Genomic DNA, 16,621 nt, shown 5'->3' on the forward strand with positions numbered 1-16,621 from the left:
TCAATCCCGAACATAGTGAAAAAAGAAATCATCAACTGAAACAATCAACAAAAACTGAGTCAATCAATTGGGGAACTACAATGATCAACAATGGAACCAAACAACAAAAAATAATGAATCGAATGAATCCGAGAAATGAAAAACCGAAATAACGGACAGAAAAACTACCAGAATATTATCCTATATACAATACCACGAATTCATCGAAAATAGCCAAATTTAGACATCGTTGATTGAATGAAAACATTCAAAACGGGGCATTGGAAAACATCTACAGCTGAGTAGCTATGAAGAAGAATTTTGTGTAGTTTAGATAGATTAATAACACAGAAAAGGCTTGCTCAAAATCCACAAAAATTGCGTATTTGTCGAGTTACAAAACTATGCAGACGAGAACTTTTTCGAGTTTTTCCTCGCACAAAATCGGCGGATTCTTTCATTCACTACACTACTCAACCAAATTCCCCGCTCGTTTCCGTCGCAAACGATTAGAGCTTATTCGTTTCGACCCTATCAGACCTGAGTACGTTAATTACTCCGATAACATAATTCATATAAACTCCTAGTTTCGATATTTACCCGCTAGACCACAAAACAAAAACAAATCAACACACCATTGCCAACTCTGTTATTATTAATGCTACGAATTCGGTTAAATGACCGTAGCATTTTTAATGGCCTTAATGATGCCGAAAACAAAATCAAAAATGACAGTCGCTTTTTCAAAATATTTCACAAAATGATATTTGAAACACCCTATATTTCATCATGTATTGCTATTCGTAATAACATTCTCAACAACAAAGCTCATATCACCTTTCTTACTAAAGTTGAAAATGTGCGACTGATGAGTACAGAAAAATCTCTTTGTTTTGGCGAATAAAACCTTATGATTGTCCAAACACCCAAAAAAATATTTTCATTCGTATAAGTACCAAAATTAGTTGTTTGAACAATCATGAGGTTTTATTCGCCCAAACAAAAAAATTTTTTGTTTTGCTTTCCGGGTCGTATCTACGTTGTATCTCTATTTCCAGATTTCCTTACTGAGTGTCATGAAAACTTTTCAAACATTTTCAACTCTTGACGGTCAGGTTTTTATTCAAATTCCCGCGACTCAATATCTTCTGGCCTCAAGCACGTCGTAAATGGCGTCAGGTATCCCTAGACGTGTACAACAAAACAACAAATACCTTATTATTCAGAATAATAAAAATAAATTATATTGCATGTGAAGCACATTGAATAGAAACCAACAGAACGGGCCCTAAAGGTGCGTTTTCACTTGCAACAGAACACTCCGAACGAAACAAACACGCCACGCGAGCTGAACTGATTGCAACAAATATTGTGCGCAAAAATTCGGGCTGTTGAAAGAGTTTGCGGTAATCCTCGGAAAATGTTTGGCGCGTTCGGTTCTGTTCTGCGCAAAGTATTGACTAGACAAATTTGTTGCAGCGCGTGCTTGGTTCGTTTGGAGTGTCCTGTTGCAAGTGAATACGCACCTTTAGATAATTAATACAACACATGAGGTATCTCCGAAACACATTAAAAATGAAATCTAAAGAATTACGTAAGTACCGTAAATCCTACATTCTTGATAAAATATTCAAATCAATAAGGAATGGAAAAAAAAAATTAAAATAATAATAACCTGAATCGTACCTTACGTATGGAATCCAAAAAACCGAAAAAAAAAAACAACAAAATTTTTATTAGTAACTATTCAATTTTAGGAAAAACACTAACAAGAAAACCGATTCAACTCGTTTACAGAAAAGACGCTTAATAATCTCCTAATCAAAGATTATAGTTATTATATAATCTTTGCTCCTAATTTCATGCTTTCAGATCTCAGTACTTACTTGAAGAGAGTCTCGAAAGGTTTTCAACGCTTGCGCCATCTCCCCTTTTATCCCAACAACTTGTACAGGACACTCTCCGATGCTTAGCTTACGGCTGAGGGTATTTTTTGATCGAGCCCAATTATAAAAAAGGGCAGTCTATTATACTGTGACATAATGCCAAGTTCTGAAAAATGCCCTGAAAGATCTAAGAACAAGCAGATGGTACAAAAGGGTTCAAGAACTGAATACAATTGATCATTCTGCATGGAGAATGCAGAATGCAAAAAAGGCTACGAGGAGAAAAAACTAAAATTCCACCCCGACATGGAGAAAGGGGAATGGAGTATAATAATAATAATAATAATAATAAATGCCAATATTCCTTACACATGGCACAACGTACCTGTTACCTTAAAACCAAAGGAATACAGAAGACCCATCCAAATACCGACCAATCACATGTCTTTCAACGATATACAAATTAATCACATCGTGCATTTCAAATCGAATTCACAACCATTGCGAAAGGAATAACATCATCGCCATGCAACAGAAAGGATGCACCAAAGACAGCCGAGGGTGCAAAGAACAGCTAATAATTAATTCAGTTATCTGCAATCAAGCGTTCTCCAAGCGGAGGAATCTGTACGCTGCGTACATAGACTACAAAAAAGCATTCGATTTTATACCCCACGAATGGCTCTTGAGGATTTACAAGGTGGATCCCAATACTGTTAGGTTCCTGAAAAGCCTGGCGTAGGTGCTAGTCTTCAAATGAAAGCAGCAGATTGCTCCATTACAACAGGACCTATTCCAATAAGACGCAGAATTTTCCAAGGAGACTCGCTGAGCCCTCTGTGGTTCTGCATGGCCCTGAATCCCTTGTCTCATAGATTGAATTCTACGGACTACGGATTTTCCATCAAGAGCAACAGTAGAACTATGATGAAAATGAATCATCTACTTTACATGGACGATTTGAAACTCTTCGCATCTACCAAAAAACAAATGCAACGATAGCTGTCGTTATGGCTGTGCGACACATGAAACTATCCAGCACATCACAGGCGGATGTCAGAAGTTCGCGGGCACGGAGTACAAAAATAGACATGCTGTTTCCAAGATTCTTCACCAAGAATTGGCACTAAAACACCAACTTCTAAGTTCGAAAAAGGTTCCTTATTACAATTACCATCCGTATGCTGTGTTGGAAAATGAACATCACAAGCTCTACTGGGATCGCACTGTTCTGACAGACCGGAAAATAACCCACAATAGACCAGACCTCATATTGCTCAATGAGGATGAGGACAGAGCACTATTCATCGATGTGGCGATTCCAAATAATAACAATCTTCTAGATAGACACACTGAAAAAATTTCAAAATACAGAGATCTCGAGGAACAAACCAGAAGACACTGGAAGCTGAAAGATATAAAGACCATCCCTATTGTCATTTCATCTACAGGCCTGATACCGAAGAAACTACTGAGAACTTGAGGAAACTTCAGTTGGACGAAAATATCTATAGAGTCATGCAGAAAGAGGTACTGCTCGGAACGGCGAGAACTGTACGCAAGTACATGGGGAGTGCAGAGGAACACCGTCTGCTCCGACAGGAAGTGCGGGTGGAGCAGGAGTCCAACCTACGGCAGGGAGGCGAGGAGCGACCCGGACCTGACCACCACCACGAGCCCGAAAACCTGGAAAGGGCTCCAACAGAGCATAATCCTTTTGATATCTGAGATATCTGGGATATCTGGGATAAGTGAATTTTCCCCTGGAGAGGAGTGTGAAAGCCGCAAGGCTGAAGTCATAATAATAATAATTTATTGAATCCTTTGAGACATTGTACATGTATAGGAAGAGTCAACATAAATAGCATTAAACATTAATTAATTATCCTCAGAGGAGACAGAAAAAGAAAATCAAAAAATAAAAGGAAAAAAAAATAACAATGATAACGGTTTACACCCGAAATATCGTTGAATTATGCCAGTACAAAAAAAAACATTAAAAACTACCTAGTGTGATATCACTCTACAACTGAATTTAAATATTCGCTTTTACTATAAGAACACCGTTCTAAAAGAATTTTTTTGATTTCTTTCTTGAAGCTCGAAAACTTCAACGTTTTAAGTCTATCAGGCAGATGATTTTAGAATTTTATGCCACTATACATAGGAGAATAATCAAATTTGCTCGTTCTATGAGCTGGAATGCAAATGGTTCTTTTTGCCTAGTATTATATTCATGAAATTGCCAACACTTTTTTTGAGAATGAATATTCTTCCTCGTGTAAAGCAGGCAGTTTAAAATATAAATACATGGAAAACTTAATATTTTATGTTTTATAAAAGATGTTCTACAGGACTCCAGGGGTTTTAGACCGAAGATAATGCGAATTATTCTTTTCTGGGCAACAAAAACAGAACCACTCCCAGACGACGCACCCCACAAGACCGTGTTATAATTTAAATGAGAGTAGACAAGTAAATAGTACATACTCAGTATTGACTCGAGGGGGAGCAATACTCTGAGTCGCTTCAAGGCATAAAATGCACTACTCAAACGCCTACAAACATAATCAATATGATTCATCCAGTTTAAATTTTTATCAACTTGTAGACATAAAAAATTTACACAATCTGAGGACTTTAGGCTCCCACGAGGAAGCTCGAGCATGAGCCGGTCGTTGGTGTCAAGCAAGTGGAAGTGTACGAGATCAGTTTTATTCCTGTTGAGTATGAGACCAGTCCGAAAAATATTCAACCAGTATTTCGCATCGCGACTTGAGCTCTGACAAATTGGATGCTGTCTCCAAGAATGACACATCGTCAGCAAAAAATACCATCATAATATCGATGAAAAAAATTATAAGATACGACCTAATGTAATCCGGCAAATCATTAATAAACAGTAAAAACACCAGCGGACCCAATACTGATACGGTAGATGCATTGACGGACTCGATCGAACGAGAATCGAGAATAAATTACAGGATAGACGACGATAATGAAAATTTTGAAGAACTGGTTGAAGAAAATGAAGAAGAAATGGATGAATTACCAGCGGCTGCTGAGATAGACAAACCAAAATCGCCAAATGAAATCAGGGAAATAATTGGAAGTTTGAAGAAGAGGAAAGCTCCCCGAAGCGATAAAATAACGAATGTTATGTTGAAGAAATTACCTAGAAAATGAACAGAAAAATCTTGTTCCAAGTAATAGTCTCAGTTTGGTAATATCGGTCCAAGGAACAAACACAACAAAACTACTCTTTCACAACGTTTCGGCACTTTATTGTGCCTTCTTCAGGCTAAAAATGAAAATGAAAAATTTTGTTTTACATTCAGTGACATACATACGACAGAAATGGAATACTATAAGTAAGAACCTTATAAAGATCAATCTTGCATGTAAAATTATTAAAAACACTTAACAAAGAAATAGAAATACCGAAAATAATGGAAAAACGATGAAAAAACACATTAAAGCGGACCAAGCAAGAGAAAGGAAAAAAAGGGATAAATAAGGGTACTCACTGTCAGAATATTGAAAATTTCCAAAACGTTGGAATTTTGGGTCGGAAGAATAACTGGTTCAAACGGTGCTTCAAAGAGATGATATATATTAAAAAATTCCCCAACACGGTTAATGCCCGCACGGACGTTAGTAGAGCATAGAGCATAGAGTGTAGCATATTCCAACTTGATCCAAAAATGTTGAAATCCGAGTTGAATATTTGGTCGTTTTTCTACGCCCCTGTACATGTTTCATGTTTACTTTCGTTTTCCGTTGTGTTGTCGATAGTTCTTCTTTCATTTGATAGAATTCTAACCCAATTCTAGATGTGTCATGACCGTGAAAGCAAACATACATCGATGCCTAAATCCGTTGAAAACCCTTTACCATTTTCGATTGACTTTTTTCTGTAGATGAAAATATTGAAATTTTTAATATTCTGACATCCCTTTTTTTTCCTTTGTCTTGCTTGGTCCGCTCTGATGTGTTTTTTTATCTTTTTTTATTATTTTCGGTATTTCTATTTCTTTGTTTCTTTGTTTTTAATAATTTTACATGCAAGATTGATATTTATAAGGTTCTTATTTATAGTATTCCATTTCTGTCGTATGTATGTCACTGAATGTAAAACAAAATTTTTCATTTTCATTTTTAGCCTGAAGAAGGCACAATAAAGTGCCGAAACGTTGTGAAAGAGTAGTTTTGTTGTCTTTGTTCCTCGGACCGATATTACCAAACTGTTACCTAGAAAAGGTATACCTAACAAATATCGCGAATGGCATTATGAGGACAGAACACTACCCAGAAAAATGGAAAACAGCGGAACTTATAGTGTTCAATAAACCATTCAAAGAGAAGAAGTTGCCACAAAACTACAGACCGAAAATTCTACTGTCGGCGTTAGGAAAAGTGGTAGAAAGAATTATATCCACGAGGCTAAATGAGGAAACCGAAAATCTGAAACTAATACCACTAGAACAGTTCGGATTCAGAAGAGAGCATTCAACAGAGCAACAATTATTAAGGCTCGCTATTCGATCAAAATATGCAAGTCGATCAGGAATTATCTCAAAAATAGAAGATTTTACATGAAAGTGGGAGAATGCTCCTCAACAAGAGATATAGAGGCTGGAGTACCCCAAGGATCAGTACTTGTGATTTCTTTCTTGAAGCTCGAAAACTTCAACGTTTTAAGTCTATCAGGCAGATGATCGTAGAATTTTATGCCACTATACATAGGAGAATAATCAAATTTGCTCGTTGTATGAGCTGGAATGCAAATGGTTTCTTTTTGCCTAGTATTATATTCATGAAATTGCCAACACTTTTTTTGAGAATGAATATTCTTCCTCGTGTAAAGCAGGCAGTTTAAAATATAAATACATGGAAAACTTAATATTTTATGTTTTATAAAAGATGTTCTACAGGACTCCAGGGGTTTTAGACCGAAGATAATGCGAATTATTCTTTGCTGGGCAACAAAAACAGAACCACTCCCAGACGACGCACCCCACAAGACCGTGTTATAATTTAAATGAGAGTAGCCAAGTAAATAGTACATACTCAGTATTGACTCGAGGGGGAGCAATACTCTGAGTCGCTTCAAGGCATAAAATGCACTACTCAAACGCCTACAAACATAATCAATATGATTCATCCAGTTTAAATTTTTATCAACTTGTAGACATAAAAATTTTACACAATCTGAGGACTTTAGGCTCCCACGAGGAAGCTCGAGCATGAGCCGGTCGTTGGTGTCAAGCAAGTGGAAGTGTACGAGATCAGTTTTATTCCTGTTGAGTATGAGACCATTCCTGTAACACCAGTCCGAAAAATATTCAACCAGTATTTCGCATCGCGACTTGAGCTCTGACAAATTGGATGCTGTCACCAAGAATGACACATCGTCAGCAAAAAATACCATCATAATATCGATGAAAAAAATTATAAGATACGACCTAATGTAATCCGGCAAATCATTAATAAACAGTAAAAAGACCAGCGGACCCAATACTGATACGGTAGATGCATTGACGGACTCGATCGAACGAGAATCGAGAATAAATTACAGGATAGACGACGATAATGAAGATTTTGAAGAACTGGTTGAAGAAAATGAAGAAGAAATGGATGAATTACCAGCGGCTGCTGAGATAGACAAACCAAAATCGCCAAATGAAATCAGGGAAATAATTGGAAGTTTGAAGAAGAGGAAAGCTCCCGGAAGCGATAAAATAACGAATGTTATGTTGAAGAAATTACCTAGAAAATGAACAGAAAATTCTTGTTCCAAGTAATAGTCTCAGTTTGGTGATATCGGTCCAAGGAACAAACACAACAAAACTACTCGTTCACAACGTTTCGGCACTTTATTGTGCCTTCTTCAGGCTAAAAATGAAAATGAAAAATTTTGTTTTACATTCAGTGACATACATACGACAGAAATGGAATACTATAAGTAAGAACCTTATAAATATCAATCTTGCATGTAAAATTATTAAAAACACTTAACAAAGAAATAGAAATACCGAAAATAATGAAAAAACGATGAAAAAACACATTAGAGCGGACCAAGCAAGAGAAAGGAAAAAAAAGGGATAAATAAGGGTACTCACTGTCAGAATATTGAAAATTTCAATATTTTCATCTACTTTCGATTTCCAAAACGTTGGAATTTTGGGTCGGGAGAATAACTGGTTCAAACGGTGCTTCAAAGAGATGATATATATTAAAAAATTCCCCAACACGGTTGATGCCCGCACGGACGTTAGTAGAGCATAGAGCATAGAGCCTAGAGTGTAGCATATTCCAACTTGATCTAAAAATGTTGAAATCCGAGTTGAATATTTGGTCGTTTTGCTACACCCCTGTACATGTTTCATGTTAACTTTCGTGTTCCGTTGTGTTGTCGATAGTTTTTCTTTCATTTGATAGAATTCTAAGTTAGATGTGTCATGACCGTGAAAGCAAACATACATCGATGCCTAAATCCGTTGAAAACCCTTTACCATTTTCGATTGACTTTTTTCTGTAGATGAAAATATTGAAATTTTTAATATTCTGACATCCCTTTTTTTTCCTTTGTCTTGCTTGGTCTGCTCTGATGTGTTTTTTCATCTTTTTTTATTATTTTCGGTATTTCTATTTCTTTGTTTCTTTGTTTTTAATAATTTTACATGCAAGATTGATATTTATAAGGTTCTTATTTATAGTATTCCATTTCTGTCGTATGTATGTCACTGAATGTAAAACAAAATTTTTCATTTTCATTTTTAGCCTGAAGAAGGCACAATAAAGTGCCGAAACGTTGTGAAAGAGTAGTTTTGTTTTCTTTGTTCCTCGGACCGATATTACCAAACTGTTACCTAGAAAAGGTATACCTAACAAATATCGCGAATGGCATTATGAGGACAGAACACTACCCAGAAAAATGGAAAACAGCGGAACTTATAGTGTTCAATAAACCATTCAAAGAGAAGAAGTTGCCACAAAACTACAGACCGAAATTTCTACTGTCGGCGTTAGGAAAAGTGGTAGAAAGAATTATATCCACGAGGCTAAATGAGAAAACCGAAAATCTGAAACTAATACCACTAGAACAGTTCGGATTCAGAAGAGAGCATTCAACAGAGCAACAATTATTAAGGCTCGCTATTCGATCAAAATATGCAAGTTGATCAGGAATTATCTCAAAAATAGAAGATTTTACATGAAAGTGGGAGAATGCTCCTCAACAAGAGATATAGAGGCTGGAGTACCCCAAGGATCAGTACTTGGGCCACTTCTGTACAACATATACATACATCCACGATATTCCGAAAAATACAAGAACCATGGTAACGTTATATGCTGACGACACAGGCATAGCAACCCGACACCGCAACCCAGAAGTAATAGAACGAGTTCTACTAGAAACGATTGACGAAACAAATGACTGATGCATAAAGTGGAAAATCAAGCTCAATGGACATAAGAGCCAAGCAATATTACTGCAGAAGAGAAGACTGCGACCCACGATGAATCTAGAAGTTGGCGGCGAAGAAATCGACTGGAAAAATGAAGCCAAATATTCAGGAATAATGCTTGACAAAGGACTAACTTGGAAAAGTCATATCAAACAAGCAATCGACAGAACGAAAGCAGCGATGAATAGACTCTACCCTCTGATAGGAAGAAGAAGCCACATGTCGAAAGGGACAAAATTGAAGATAATCAAAGCCGTTGCTAGGCCTCAACTGACTTATAGATCAGTTGCCTGGGGTTTCGCGGCAAAGAGCCATATCAAAAGAATTCAGGCCACTGAAAACATGCTGCTACGATATGCAATAGATGCACCTTGGTTTGTCAGGAAAAGACAGATTTATAGGGACCTTAAATGGGAGACCATAACGGAATTCATGAACAGAAAAGCACAGAAATTATTCGAAACAGCGAAAAACCATCCGAATCAAGAACTGGAGACTAGTGGACTACGACCCAGAGGAAGACAAAAGGAGAATGCGAATTTACCGAAGGAGACCAAGAGATCAATTGAAAAGATTTCAAAATAAGAATTGACACTTATTGATTAATCCAATAAAGTGTTATCCAACAGAGGATAAACACATAAATCCCAGCACGATAGTGTGCGAGAAGAAAAAGGACTAAGAGATGAATGGTTTATAGGCAAATGCCCGGAAGCAGTTAAGGGTTTTAAGTGGGCCTCGAGCTCATTAGATTGAGAAACCCCACACTTGTTCCCCCTCAGCAGAGGGTGGTTCGTCTGAATTACAGATTTCCCCCCTGCTACACCAAAAAAAAAAGGAAAAAAAAAACTGTGACATAATTCTATATCACACAAAAGAAGTATTCTTCATCGTAGTTTGTAATGTTTATCGAAGATGATATTATAATTTACTAGCTGACCCGGCAAACGTTGTTTTGCCATATAAATAATTTCCTAGTAATTTCTAGTGTAGACAAAAAATAGCTTACTTATTGTGAGTATGTATGTATGTTAGAATGTGTATATTGTATGTATGTAAGAATGTGGTATATGCGTGAAATAAGCATGGAGCGCTGTGAACGATGAGGGAATATAAAAATAACAAAAGGCAAACATTATTTTTAAGTTATTATAATTTATTCCTTAAAATTATATATCATTAATTAAACAATTACGACAGTAACACTATTCGACCCTGAAAACGAATAAAAACACCCGTGCTAATATTAAAACAGCTGAGCGGAATTTCCGCGATAAGACACCTACACACCGTTCTCCACCTGATGTGCGTTCTACCGATGAAGTGTCTGTAGCCGGAGTATCTACGAACGATCCGTCTATGTTAAGCGGCCAACTACCCGATGTGCGTTCCACGGCGGACGCAGTGGCTACCCATGATCTTGGTTCTTCTGAGGTTAGCTTGGGTTCTGGAGTCGTTGCCGTCGAGGTGAATGAATCAGTGCAAACTATTCCTATTCCTGAGAGGGAGGAATGGAAGGTAAATAGGAAAAAAAGGCCCAGAAATACTCCTAAATTAAACGATATGCCGACAATTACTGGAAATAAAAACTCTACAACAAGAAAACCTATAATTGGGTCATCGGCTTCCACAGCCCTGACTAGTGTGCCCAAGAAACAGCTCACCTATATTCATGTATCGAGACTGAGTCCTGAAACATCCATAGAGGATCTCAAGAATTTCTTGAATAATACGATTCCTTGTCTTGTTATTGAAAAGCTGAACTCGAAACAACCCGAAGTATATTCCTCGTTCAAGTTGTCATTTCCATCTGAGCACAAATCCCGAGTCATGGAGCCATCCTTCTGGCCGGAGGGTATCACAGTTGGTACATTTTTTCGGAAACCATTCATGATGTCAACCAAGGTGAAGTAGTCAACTGTCTCAGACCTTGCACCACCGATGACAGAGGGCTCCGGGGCAGCTGCACGCCCGGAAATAAGTTAAGAATTTTGCAGTTAAATATCCAAAGCATTACTAACAAGTTGGATAGTCTTTTGGTGTTTCTTTGTTCGGTTCGCCCAGTCTTCGTAAGTGTGGCTGAACACTGGTGTTCTTTCGAGAAGATCGATTCTATGGCCTTAACAGGTTATGAAATTGTTTCTCATCACTGCAGACCCGAGGGAGAGCATGGTGGATGTGTCCTTTATGTGCGGTCGGATTTTCAGGTGCGAGCGTTGAATGTAAATCGATTTTCAGTTGCAAGAGTCTGTGAAGTGTGTGGGACCAAGGCTAAGATAGGCGAGGTAACGTTTTGTGTGTTGAGTGTATACAGACCTCCAACAGGTGACTTTTTTGAATTCTTGAATGTCTTAGAATATGTACTGAACTACTGTACCTCAATATCTAAAATAATTTTTTTATGTGGAGATCTTAACGTTAACTACCTTTCTACTGTAGATATCAAAAAACAACTACTTGATGGTCTGTTCACTCGCTACAATTTGATTTTAGGCTCTGTTAAACCCACCAGAGTTTTCACTAACAAAAATGGAGTTACCACATCAACCAAAGTTGATTACATCGCTTCTAACGGGTTAGCTGAAAACATTAACGTTTTTGTCTGCGAACCACATCTAAGTGATCACAGGGCAGTTGTCCTTGACTACACGATACCAGGTGAGATCCAGTCTGACTCCTTGTGCTCTGGAGTTTCCAGGATTATGTCACGACAAAATGTTGCCACTCTCGCTACGATGATTGCAGGTACTGACTTCCAGAGTATATACCGGAGTCATACGGTTGATGAGAAGTTTTCGCATTTCCTCGATATTCTGGAATCCTCGATTGACGTGGTTTGTCCATTGCGAACTGTCCGTTCTCCTCCAGCAAGTCGACCTAGATGGGTGAATTCCCAGATTGTCGAGGCTAGACAACATTTGAGGAGTTTACACTGGCTCGCAACCAACTTGAGAACACCCGAGGCGTCTGAGAGATATAAGGCTTCGAAGATCGAATATTCCCAATTGCTCAGGGTAACTAAACGAGACTACAATAAAAATATACTGGAGGAATCCGAAAATATTAACAGGGCAGTCTGGAAGCTTGTAAATGAGGAATTGAATCGGTCGACCAGAAGGAAACATTCGATTGCACTAAATATCCAAGGAGATCACATTAACGACCTGAAGAAGATAGTTGAATGCTTCGGCAAGTATTTTACTGAGATGAATGAAAAATCTGTGAATGAATTCTATGGTCATCATATTTCAAAATCCTGCACCACTCAGAAACTGCGACACCAAAATTTCTTTTTTTTTCCCATTGATCCAGATGAGGTAGTGTCAGCCATACATTGTCTCAAGAATGGTGGTAGTTGTTCAGGTCCAGACGCCATTTCAGCAAAGCTTTTGAAATCAATTGCGCCGTCTATAGCAGAACACTTATGTCATTTGTTCAATCACTCCATTTCATCTGGATGCTTTCCTGCACAACTTAAAACAGCTAAAGTTATACCGGTTCACAAAAAAGATGCTACCGATGATATTGCTAACTATCGCCCGATTTCATTGCTGAGTCAGTTGTCCAAAGTATTCGAAAAAATAGTTCACAAGAGAATGTATCAATTCTTAAACAAATTTTCCATCTTGTCCGATCATCAACACGGCTTCCGAACTGGTAGATCAACTCAGACTGCCTGTACTGAATTCATGGATTTTGTCTATGAGTCTTTGGATAAAGGCGACCACGTGGCGGGAATATTTTTTGATTTGACGCGTGCATTTGATTGCCTTCAGCACAAGTTCATAGTTGATAAACTATATCAGGTTGGCTTCAGGGGCATATTCCTGGATTGGATATCGAGTTTCCTATCCCAACGCTCCATATATGTCAGCCATAATGGATTTTCCTCAAGAAAATACGAGAACAATATGGGTGTCCCACAGGGGTCTGTCTTAGGACCACTCCTGTTCCTTCTCTTCATCAATGATTTGCCTGATTTTTTGATTGCATGTATCATCATTCTATTTGCCGATGATGCTTCATTGGCGATAAAGGCAAGTAGTCCTCAAGAGTTGAAGAAGTTATGTGAGGAGCTCCTCAAGCGTTTCACCGAATGGTGCAAGTCGAATGCCCTCATTATCAACTTGAATAAAACTCAAGTTATTAAATTCCATCATCGCAATTCTGGTTTGGTGCCTCCATTTGTCATCTATGGGAGTACTGGTTACCTGCAATCTGTCGAATGTGTAAAATTTTTGGGACTATCCGTTGACAGGAACTTGAGATGGCACTGTCAAATCGACGGTTTGTGTGGAAAATTGAATAAAGCTTACTACGCCATGCATCGAGTAAAGAATTCTCTTCCCCTTGAAACGTTGAAGAACGTCTATTTCGGGCTTGTTTATTGCCATTTGTCCTACAATGTTGTTCTGTGGGGTTCTTCATCCGAGAGCGAACGGGTATTCATCATACAGAAGAAGATAATTCGCCTCATGTTCGGCCTGAGGCCCCGTGAATCATGTAGGGAAGTATTTAAGAACAACAAATTGTTAACGTTTCCCTGTGTTTACATGTTAAATTGTATAATGTTCATTCGCTGTAACCTGGCCGGCTTGACGATGTGCTCGGATTTTCATAATTATAAAACTAGACACCAAAATATCATATGTGTCCCTATACATAAAACATCCAAATACGAGTCGTCGCCAAGACTGGCGGGTATAACTTTGTACAATCATTTACCTAATAGAATCAAATTGTTGGATGATAAACTTTTCAAGAGAGAGGTTAAAAATATTTTGATTGAAAATTGTTTCTATAGCACTGAAGAGTTTTTTCAGTGTCCGCTAAATTGAGCACTGACAATTATTCACGAATTCTTCTGTTACTTGTTTAATTATTTTTTTTCATATTATCTTGTAATTGTATTGTTGACATGTCCTATACATCATTGTAATGTCCCAAAGGATGAATAAAGTTATTATTATTATTATTATTATTAAACAATATCAATCTCTTAATGCTATAGCGTGAACAATATTTTTTGTTAGTCCATCTAGCGTTCGTTCGTTCGTTCGTGCTGTTTACTGGGTCAGAAGTGACACCTGTAGACATCTGGCGGGGATAACTAATTAAATGATGATTGATCAGTTTTCGACCGGAGAGGAAAAATGATTAAATTACTAAAATGGCTATTAAAAAATAAGGGTTGATCGTAGAAGGGTGAAAATTGAGGATTGTTTGTATTTTTGTATGTTGTATCATAAAAAAATAGAAATTAAAAATTTTGTCTAAAAAATAAAAAAAAAATTTAGGGGTGGACTACCCCTAACATTTAGGGGGATGAAAAATAGATGTTGGCCGATTCTCATAGATACCGGATAAGCACAAAAAATTTCATCAAAATCGGTCAAGCCGTTTCGGAGGAGTATGGCAACGAAAACTGTGACACGAGAATTTTATATATTAGATAATATCATAAGTATTTTCAAGTATCATCTCGCGTAAGAATTCCCCGAAAAGATTTCCATGTATTCTATACGGATATATTCTATAACGGGTTCTTTAACTATAATTCCCCCTAACATTACATGTTGAGGAACAAGAAATTCCTTATGTTTTAGGTAGCTGCCTGTAGTGATACATTTTCATATCTTGTGAAGTATTTATCGAACAATTTCAAATGTATATTACTGGGAAGGTCACATTACGAACTTGAAATATTCTCTTGCTGCTTTTTGTTTGGTCCATTCAGTTATGAGATACAAAGTGTTCAAAAGTGGAAGTTCACGAAAAAAAATGGCATGCTTTATAGGTTTTATTTGATGAAGGCTAAATGCGAGGTAAGCGACTGAAAGTGTTTAGAGAAACGTGGAGTACTATTTCTACCAGATACCAAGCCTTGGCCTCTCGGAAATATTGAATTAGAGAAACGACATTCATGTCATGCTTGTGCATGACTAGCTGTGGAAACATCAATTCTACGAAATTGAATTTCAACTCTTTGAAAGTGTTGCACCCCACACAGGTAGACTCGTCCTCGAAAATGTCGAAATCACGGAAATAATCGGAATGTTGCAGTATGCTATAAATCGACCATAAAACCCCTTCTTAAACCATTTGTAGAGAGTGGAATTAAAAAGAAGCTGGATGTTTGGGTGCTACACGTATCAAGTAAAAAAAATTATGGATCGAATTGCTATTTGGCAAGCCTTGGCTAAACGGAATGCAATCGGCCTATTTCTTGAACGGCTGGTAACTTGGGGAAGAGAAATCCAAAAACAGGATTTACATACTTCCAGGTATGTTCTGCTGTCCATTTGGTGAGGCTGAAAAAAATGATAATTAATTATCGACTGCTTCCTTATGGCCAAACACTGAATTCACATCTCTACTGTCAACATTTTGACAGTTTAAAGCTAGTAAATGACTGAAAAATGAAAAAAACTGCACACAGGAGAACGCCAAACCCCACACATCTATAGTGACTATGATTATCATCTGATTATCATGCCTTTCTTGCATTGCAAAAATAAAGAGAATAAAGAGAAGATAATGAAGATCGCTCACAAGAGTTTTTCACCAATAGAGATCAAGGTTTCTTTGAGTGAAGCATTATGACACTAGCTTCAAAATGACAACAAATAGTTAAAAAAATTTATTTAACCCAAATCTCGCAACCCGAAAAATTTCAAATCAAGTCTAGAAGTTCACAACTTCTTGTTCTCAACCTATTATTATACATGTATTCATTGATTGTTATGTTCTAGACTTTCAGAGAGATTATTCGATATGACCGACGATGCTCTTAGGAACTATGGGTGGGTTTGAGAGGTATTGCGAAATGAACTTGTTATTTTGATTGAATAATGATTCCAGGAATCATCAAATCCAACTGCGTGAAACTATAATGGATGCATTCGGAACAAAAGACCCAAAAGTGGTAAGAGTTTGTAATTTTTCATGATCCTTTTAACCTGACCAATTTCAGTTTTAGACTTAATAAAATGAATGCTGAATGCCAAAATTACATTGAAATCACGATTGAGTAGAGTTCGCCATAAAAGTTAAAAAAGTTTGGTTGAATTCCAACCAGACTGTGTAGAGGACAATGAAAGTCTTACCACTCCTATAGAAATAGAGCTCATTTCTTGCACAAAAATAGAACCAAACAATTCATATGGAAATAATCCGACAACCTCGAGAACAGTCGGAGATTATATTCATATTTTTGCGAGTTATCGTGTAACAATGACAATGTTAGATATGAAGCCAACATTGCATTGTCTGTGTTTCAAGAAA

General features: G+C 37.3%; 1 protein-coding gene across 4 annotated transcripts in view; it reads left to right on the forward strand.

The window, feature by feature from the left end:
- The window catches only part of LOC123318010 (eye-specific diacylglycerol kinase), a 291,641-nt gene that overhangs the window by 242,811 nt on the left and 32,209 nt on the right, over positions 1-16,621 (forward strand). For 3 of the 4 annotated variants that reach the window (XM_044904662.1, XM_044904664.1, XM_044904663.1), the window contains exons 13-14: positions 16,090-16,140; positions 16,199-16,262. The exons of the other annotated variant lie outside the window; for it this stretch is intronic. In XM_044904662.1, coding sequence (XP_044760597.1) covers positions 16,090-16,140; positions 16,199-16,262 — 115 coding nt within the window. The remainder of the gene's footprint in view (positions 1-16,089; positions 16,141-16,198; positions 16,263-16,621) is intronic. 4 annotated transcript variants of the gene reach the window in all.

The sequence above is a fragment of the Coccinella septempunctata genome, chromosome 7 (genome assembly GCF_907165205.1).
Source record: "Coccinella septempunctata chromosome 7, icCocSept1.1, whole genome shotgun sequence".
Lineage (NCBI taxonomy): Eukaryota > Metazoa > Arthropoda > Insecta > Coleoptera > Coccinellidae > Coccinella > Coccinella septempunctata.